Source organism: Schistocerca serialis, chromosome 9, assembly GCF_023864345.2.
Source record: "Schistocerca serialis cubense isolate TAMUIC-IGC-003099 chromosome 9, iqSchSeri2.2, whole genome shotgun sequence".
Classification (NCBI taxonomy): Eukaryota; Metazoa; Arthropoda; class Insecta; order Orthoptera; family Acrididae; genus Schistocerca; species Schistocerca serialis.
In genome coordinates, this window is record NC_064646.1 from 383,718,793 (window position 1) to 383,728,156 (window position 9,364).

General features: G+C 45.8%; 1 protein-coding gene across 1 annotated transcript in view; it reads right to left on the reverse strand.

Moving 5' to 3' along the window:
• LOC126419628 (cuticlin 2-like) overlaps positions 1 to 5,201 on the reverse strand; it is a 29,775-nt gene extending 24,574 nt beyond the window's left edge. Inside the window, exon 1 of the mRNA XM_050086816.1 lies at positions 5,173 to 5,201. Coding sequence (XP_049942773.1) covers positions 5,173 to 5,187 — 15 coding nt within the window. The 5' untranslated portion in view covers positions 5,188 to 5,201. The remainder of the gene's footprint in view (positions 1 to 5,172) is intronic.
• Positions 5,202 to 9,364: the final 4,163 nt, after the last annotated feature.

Here is a 9,364-nt window from a genome sequence, read left to right on the forward strand (position 1 = left end):
GTCGCATAGTGCTCAGAACCATTTGAACCATTTGTCGAATTAACCTTTCTCGTGCTGACACTCACCACACTAGAAACCCTATACTGAGTACAGACCGCCGAGGAAAAATCTCACTCATTAAGCTAAGAACCTAAATCACTGGAGGTAAATGCCGGGACGTTTCCCTTGAATAACGCACTGCCAATTTCCTTCCCCATCCTTTCGTGATCTGAGCAGTGTCCTGTCTCTACTGACGGTTCTGTCGACGGGACGTTAAACTCTAATCTTACGTCTTCCTTTTTCTTCATGATGCCCTGCGAAAAGAGCTGTTTATATATTCCACGGCATAATGTAAGCAATGAGCGACTATTAGAAGGTAAAGTGCGAGAATTATTAGGCTTATTGTGTTGTATGACAAATTCAATCGTAAACGCTCTGTCAGAGGAACGAGAACCCCTGCTCTATGTGTGACTACATAACTACGCCAATTAACCGATAAAAATGACTCTGCACATAAAATATTCAAGCGAAGTACACTTCCTGAACGATATGAAATATTCTGGAAACTGCGAGACAAAGCGAACGAAATGTGCGCAATACCGTAATACGTCATACGCAATGCAATATATTCAGGGGTCGAATTCCGCAGTACTGTGGGAAAAAATTGTGTAGCTTTGGCGTAAGAAAGGTAAAATCTGATACTGTTTTTCCACCCTCTGCAGACGAATTAAATGAATTTTTTTCTCAACGAGGTAGGATACGAAGAAGTGTTCGTTAAGGCTTTCCTCTCTCTTAATATTTGTTTAATTTATTAAGACATATACAATGCAAAGAGACACCAAAAGAAACAAAAATAAATGTATTCGGCCCTCTGAAGATATAGCAGTCTTGAGAGATTCTGTAAAGGATATGAACGATATGTTGTACACACGCAAACTCAAATTAAATAACATTAAAATAATAGTCATAGATAAATCAATCAGGCAGATAAGTATAAGAACTGAATAAGAAAAATTGAATTGGAAGTAAAAGAACTTAGCAACTCGGGTGGTACAAATAATGGATGACAACATAAATGTAATGTATAACAAAAGAAGAAGTGAAGTGACTTAACAAGCGTTCAGAAATAAAAGTAATTTATTTACAAACAATCACTTTAAAATGAAAATATGAAAGGAATTCATTAAGACATTTATTGGAACATTTTAACCTACGTTTGTCAAGGGTGGACGCTGGGGAGACAAAAAACAGAAATACGCTATCTGGCATAAAGGAGAAGTACCCAGAAGACGTGGTCTGATGTCAGTGTAACGTCGTACACGGACGTAACATCGGCGGATATGTAAATGATTAGAGTTGCAATTTTCTGTCAAAGGCAGAACGGTCACCACAGTGCATTAATGTCGTTCGTGCTCAGTGTTGTTACCAAGCCTGGCAGGGTATATAAGGGGCGTGGTCAGTGTCAGAGAGTCGGTGAACACTGTGAAGCAAACGGAGATGCCGCGTATGTATGTATGTATGTATGCATTGAACTAGGAACCTAGAAACGACAGAGGGGCTTCGTCCCCGCCGCTGCCCTCAGTGGGACACAAGCCCACAAAGGGATACAGCTGTCCACTCACCCCACCGCCGCCCCACACCGATCCCAGGGTCACTGTGCGGTCCGGCCCCTAGTGGACACCCCAGGGAACATCTCATTCCAGACGAGTGTAACCCCAGCGTTTGCGTGGTAGAGTACTTATGGTGTACGCGTAGGTGGAGACACTGTTTGCTCAGCAATCGCCAACATAGTGTAACTGAGGCGAATAAGGGGAACCAGTTTGCATTCGCCGAGGCAGATAGAAAACCGCCTTGAAAACCATCCACAGGCTGGTCGGCACACCGGACCTCGACACTAATCAGCAGGGCGGATTCGTGCCGGGAAGCAGTGCGTTAGAACGCACGGCTAGCCGTGCGGGTGAGATGCCACGTACTCGTATGAGACAGCAACTGGTAGAGTTTGAGAGGGGCGACATTGTGGGTCAGGCTGAATCGTGTAGTATCCAGATTTGTCGGACTTGCGGATGTGAGAGTGCCTGATGTTGGAGTACATGGGAACGTGAGGGCAGGTACACTCGTCGTCAAGACCAACCACATGGCAAGCTCTTCACATGGCCACCTGCCATCCGAGAACAAGTAATGGGCTCCCTGCAACATTGTGTGTTATCCTGCATAATTCGAGGCGGCCGCTGTGGCCGAGAGGTTCTAAGCGCTTCAGTCCGGAACCGCGCTACTGCTATGGCCACAGGTTCGAATCCTGCTTCGGGCATGGATGTGTGTGATGTCCTTAGGTTAGTCAGGTTTAAGTAGTTGTAAGTCCATCGGACTGATGACCTCAGAGTTCAATCCCTTAGTGCTTAGAGCCATTTGAATCATGATTGGACACAGTCTAACATCAGTCGGCCTAGAGACTTATCGTCCAATGCATAAGCTGTCGTTAACAACACAGCAGAAGCTATTGCGTTTGGAACAGTGCCTTGAGCAAGAAGCTAGGACTGCTGACGAATAGAAGTCGCATTGTATTCAGCGATTATTCGCGGTGCGCGCCATCCCCAGATGACATCATCGGCGTGGATAGAGGCGACCTCAAGGGAAATTCCATTCTTCTAATACTTGGAGAGACATAATAGTAGTGATTGAGAGGACTCTGACAACACAACAGACATCCGGTACCCTCATGTGTTACCTCTTATGCAACAGAATGGAGGTACCATTTTTCAACAGCACAACGCTCGTTCACAAATGACACATGTTTCTCTGAAGTGTCAGTGATGCTGAAGTACTACCGTGGCTGGCAGGCTCCCCAAATCTGTCACTGATAAAACATGTGTGGGACCAGCCCAGATGTCAGCTTTGTCACTTTGCTGGTATCCAGGAAATCAAGGACCAGATTCGACAGTAGAGGATACTATGGCTTTATGTCAGCCCTCCCAACGTCATACTTATAAGAGGGCTGATACTGCCAAGTTCTTCGCACGAGGGACATCTCATAAATAATGCATAGGTTGGTATTACTGTGGATTGTTGGATGCAACTACAATGAAAATTACGTCAGAGCTTGAGAAAGATGCACTTGTTTTGTCTCGTCGCTGTGTACTCTAACACAAAATTGGTGAGAGGTAGAAATGGACCCTACTGGGATCTCTGGTACTGTGACTGCTGAAGACCAGAGGTCGTACTTCAAGAGCGAAACTTGATTCGGCAAAAACCTTACAGAAATCCGCAGTGCATTAATTGAAGTTTGTGGTGAGTTTACAGTGGACATTAGTAGGCCTACAGTTTCACCGTGGATTAATCGTTTTCGTGATGGTCGTATGAGCACAGACCAGGAAGGACAAAAGTCCGCAGGTGAACGAAGTGTGAAACTTGTGGCAGATGCTCTTGAAGAAGATCGCAGTCCGACTTGTGAGGAACTCTCTGAAGACACGGGAATTCCAAAGGCATTAGTATTCCGCATTCTGACAAATGATTTGAAGAAGAGAAAAACTGCTGAGAGATGGGTCCTACACTGTTTGACTGCTGAAGAGAAGCAGAAACGGCTGGACATAGCAACATTGCTCAAGCAACGATTCGACCCTGAAGGTCTAGGATTTTTGCGTCGAATTGTCGCAATTGATGAAATGTGGATTAGAGACTGAACCAGAATTGAAATAACAGTCCGATGAGTGAAGAGCTTCAGATTTTCCTCGTGGAAAAAATTTCCATGTGCTCAAGCAAATGATGATTTTTGATTATGATCACAAAGGGATAATCATGGCAGATAGTGTACGAAGTGAAACAAGTGTCACAGCAGCACAGGCAGCACAGGCATAACTTCATGCAAAATCCAAGCGGAGAGACGCACGAAACTAGACCTCAGTTGGTCGGGGCTGGGCCACACGTTCTCCGCGGCAATGCACGCTCTCATATCGACAATGCTGTAGCCCAAAAAGGCGCGAACATGAATGGGAGGTGTCGGCGCATCCTTCCCACAGACTAGACGTGAGTCCATCAGACTTCAGCTTGTTCTCGAAGTTGAAAAAATCTATCCATTGACGTCTTTATCTTCCTCTGGAACAGATTTCTACCACCGTTACGAGCCGTTCAACAGATGAACAGAGGTGGTGTCCTGGATGGAATAATAGTGTTTCCAAGACGTTGAGATAGAGTGATAGAGAAGGAGGGAGACTATATTGAAGGACTGCAAAAATATATTGAAAATAAATAAATAAAAAATAAACGTATAAGTAAAAATAATTAGTGGACATTATTTATGAAATGTCCCTCGTAAATCTGACTTGATTTTGTAATCTCTGTACTCCAAGCCCATAAAGTTTCAATTCGAATTCGCCTCCCCTTTTGGGTGCTTTTTTTATTATTTTTTACGCGTTATGGTGAAGCAAAAGAGATGTGGATATGGAGAAAAGCCTCAGAAATATCCTAGCTGAAAGAATCTAACGAACTCTACAGATTGAAATAATAGAGAAAAATATACTGATTAACATGATACACTGAAGAAGAACTAACTTTAAATGCGAACAGTTTTCGTTAGGCTGCACCGTGACTATTATTGTTATAGAATATAAAAAAACCTGTTTAATATTATCAGTCACTATTAATTTATTTCCTCAACACGTTTCGGAGGTTTGAACGTCCATTATCAGGTGGATTTATGGTGTGAGTCACTATATCTTATGTTACGATTTTGGGGTGATCTGTCGCATCGTCTAGTAGTTTTCTTTTCTTTTTCTACTAGACTGAGACACGGCTTACCTCAAAGTCATATCACATCACGTACATCGCATGTTAATAAGCATTAATCCACCTGACGGTGGGAGTTTAAACCGCCGAAAGGAGTAGCGGAAGTAAACATTACTTTTGTTGTTTCGTTGAAAGAAAAAAATTGATTAATTCGACACAACAGCTGCATAAAAATCACATCAGAAGGAAAAAAACTTTCCATAAATGGAGAGGCAAATCCAGAACAGCCGTATTAGACAATGTTATCACTGGAAGGAACTGCAGTGGCCACAACAAATTATAAACATGGCGAGAGACAGAAAAGGATGGCGTAGCTTATAGTGTCTGGTGATGATCAACAAGGAGATGTAGGCCTTAGTCCTCTGTAAAAAACCTCGCGAGGCTAGCGAGTGTCCAGCAGCGCTGGTGACTTACCGTGAGCGAGTGCATGTCTTGGGCGGCGGTGGAGTGCGCCGGCTGCGTCGCGGGGTTGCCTTATAGCGTCGGAGGCGGCGGAAGGCGGCGGACACGCTGGGCGCAGCGTGCTTCCGGCGACCTCGGGGGCGGTAAGGCGGGGGCGGTGGGGACGGAGCCCGCTGCGTGCCGTGCGCAGGGGACGGTCGGTCGCGCATCGCCGGCCCGCGGTTTCTAATCGCCGCTGGCACAGTTCCTCGGCTGCGGACTTCCTGGCGCCTCGGAGGCAACTTGTCATTTGCATTGCTGCAAGACGAGGTATGTAGAAACAGAGCGCCGGTGCGAGATTTCATGGAGGAAACGCAGCGACAACTTGACAGCAGCGGCCCCGCCGTGCTGCCACGCACAATGGGAGGGAGTCGCCTGGAGTCGTTCGCTACACGAAACTCTTTCTTGCCTCAACTTGTTTCGGTTAGAGTCTTCCAACGAGAGGAGACTTGCCTCACAAACTGTTTTCTGGGTAAGCACCCAACGTAGCCGTCAAATCTTGCATAATTACACTGTTCAAGAGAATCAGGGGAAAATGTGTATCAACGTCCTGTGTGTTAAATAAACACTGAGGTGACAGAAGTGATGCACAAATACATATGGCAGTTGTATCATGTACACGAGGCGCTCCGGTCTCAGGTTCGAATCCTGCCTCGGGCATGGATGTGTGTGATGTCCTTAGGTTAGTTAGGTTTAAGTAGTCCTAAGTTGTAGGCGACTGATGACCTCAGCTGTTAAGTCCCGTGGTGCTCAGAGCCATTTTTTTGAAAATGTTTCCGGTGTGATTATCGCCACACGATGGGAATTAATGGACTTTGAAGGCAGTATGCTAGTTGGAGGAAACACATGCGTCATTCCAGTTTGGAAATCGTCAAGGAATGCAATATTCCGACACCCACAGTGCCAAAAGTGTGAGGAGAATACCAAATTTCAGGCATTAACTCTCACCACGGACAAAGCAGTGGCTGACGGCTTTCATTTAACGACTGAGAAGAGATTGTCGCAAAAATCAGTGTGGGACGTGCGACGAGCGTATCCGCTAGGACAGAGCTGCGAAATATTGGTTGTTGGGATACGGCGCACGCACGTCGCATGGAGAGCCTCTCTGGGCTTGTGGCCATATCATTTGCACCCTAGATGACTCGAAAACCGTGACCTGTCACATACGTCCCGTTTTCAGTTGGTAAGAGCTGATGGTAGGTTTCGAGAGTTGTGCAGTCTCCACGAAGCCATAAAGTTGTCAACAAGGCAGTGTTGACACTGGTGGTGGCTCGATAACAGTATGGGCTGTTCTATGGTCCAACTGAACCAATCGTGGACTGGAAATGGTTATGTTTAGCTATGGTTATGTTTACAGCTATTCGTCGACTCTTTGCTGCCAAACAACTATGGAATTTTTATGGACGACAATGCGTCATGTCACTGGGCCACAATTGTTCATGACTGGTTTGCAGAACATTCTGGACAATTTGAGCGAATGATTTGGCCTCTACATCTACATCTACATTTATACTCCACGAGCCACCCAACGGTGTGAGGCGGAGGGCACTTTAGGTGCCACTGTCATTACCTCCCTTTCCTGCTCCAGTGGCGTATGGTTCGCGGGAAGAACGACTGACGGAAAGCCTCCTTGCGCGCTCGAATCTCTCTAGTTTTACATTCGTGATCTCCTCGGGAGGTATAAGTAGGGGGAAGCAATATATTCGGTACCTCATCCAGAAACGCACCCTCTGAAACCTGGACAGCAAGCTACACGGCGATGCAGAGCGCCTCTCTTGAAGAGTCTGCCACTTGAGTTTGCTAAACATCTCCGTAACTCTATCACGCTTACCAAATAACCCTGTGATGAAACGCGTCGCTCTTCTTTGGATCTTCTCTATCTCCTCTGTCAACCCGACCTGGTATGGATCCCACACCGGTGAGCAATACTCAAGTATAGGTCGAACGAATGTTTTGTAAGCCACCTCCTTCGTTGATGGACTACATTTTCTAAGGACTCTCCCAATGAATGTCAACCTGGCACCCACCTTACCAACAATTAATTTTATATGGTCATTCCACTTCAAATCGTTCCGTACGCATTCTCCCAGATACCTTACAGAAGTAACTGCTACCAGTGTTTGTTCCGCTATCATATAATCATACAATAAAGGATCCTTCTTTCTATGTATTCGCATTACATTACATTTGTCTATGTTAATGGTCAGTTGCCACTCCCTGCACCGAGTGCCTATCTGCTGCAGATCTTCCTGCATTTAGCTGCAATTTTCTAATGCTGCAACTTCTCTGAGTACTACAGCATCATCCGCGAAAAGCCGCATGGAACTTCCGACACAATCTACTAGGTCAGTTATATATATTGTGAGAAGCAATGGTCCCATAACAATCTCCTGTGGCACGCCAGAGGTTACTTCAACGTCTGTAGACGTCTCTCCATTGAGAACAACACGCTGTGTTCTGTTTGCTAAAAACCCCTTCAATCCAGCCACACGGCTGGTCTGATATTCCGTAGGCTCTTACTTTGTTTATCAGGCGACAGTGCCGAGCTGTATCGAAACCCTTACGGCAGTGAAGGGAAATGGCACCTACCTGGGAGCCTGTATCTAATATTTTCTGGGTCTCATGAACAAATAAAGCGAGTTGGGTCTCACACGATCGCTGTTCCTCGAATCCATGTTGATTCCTACAGAGTAGATTCTGGGTTTCCAGAAATGACATGATACGCGAGCAGAAAACGTGTTCTAAAATTCTACAACAGATCGACGTCAGAGATATAGGCCTATAGTTTTGCGCATCTGCTCGACGACCTTTCTTGAAAACTGGGACTACCTGTGGTCTTTCCCAATCATTTGGAACCTTTCGTTCCTCTAGAGACTTGCGGTACACGGCTGTTAGAACGGGGGCATGTTCTTTCGCGTACTATGTGTAGAATCGAATTGGTATCCCGTCAGGTACAGTGGACATTCCTCTTCTGAGTGATTTCAGTTGCTTTTTTATTCTTTGGACACTTATTTCGATGTCAGCCATTTTATCATTCGTGCGGGGATTTAGAGAAGGAACTGCAGTGCGGTCTTTCTCTGCGAAACAGATTTGGAAAAATGTGTCAAGTATTTCAGCTTCATGCGTGTCATCCTCTGTTTCAACGCCATTATCATCCCAGAGTGTCTGGATATGCTGTTTCGATCCACTTACTGATTTAACGTAAGCCAGAACTTCCTAGGATTTTCTGTCTAGTCGGTACATATAATTTTACTTTCGAATTCACTGAACGCTTCACGCATAGCTCTCCTTACGCTAACTTTGACATCGTTTAGCTTCTGTTTGTCTGAGAGGTTCGACATGAATATTTATTGGACATAATCGAGAGGTAAGTCCGTGCACTAAATCTTGCTCCAGAAACACTTTTACAATTGTGAACGGCTATAGAGGCAGCATAGATCATTATTTATGCAGTGAACTTCCAACGTTTTGTTGAGTACCCGCCACGTCGAGTTGCTACACTATGCTGAGCAAAAGGAGGTCCAACACAAGTCTAGGAGCATACAAGGCGAGTTCGACAAGGCTGCCGCCGCGTTACAACCCCACGTGAAGATCGATGTCTGGCCATCTCTGCGTTGCGATCTAGTACGAATACCGCCAGAGCAGTGCAAGACGGTCTCACAAGGGCCACTGTAGCCGATGTGCCCGATTATACTGTAATGAACAGGTTACGAGAAATGACCTTACTGTTCGTGTCGCCTGCTCGACATGATAACATCTTACAGCTCGCCTTCAGTTCTCCCGTTCCAGTGTCAACTGGCTACTTCGTCACTAGCGAAACGTGTTATTCACAGAAGAGTCCAGATACCATGTGGCGCAAGGTGACGGCCGTGTTCGTATGCGCAGACCCTTGGTGAGCGGCACCTGCCAAATGTTATCCAGAAAACGACAGATTTCTAAGGTTTTTTGAAGCTGTAGGGAGACTTCTGTGTTGACGGCCATACGAATCTTGTCGTTGCCCATGGTCGCCTTACCGCCAGGCAGTGCATCGAACAGATCCTGTTGGACCATGTGGTGGCTGTTGCATACGCTGGTGGCCCAGAATTCCTTCTAATTCCAGGGCTTAGGTGGCGGGCGTCAGCAGGGATGTCTTCCGAAGCTTTAGTATTGAAGCAATGGAGTGGTT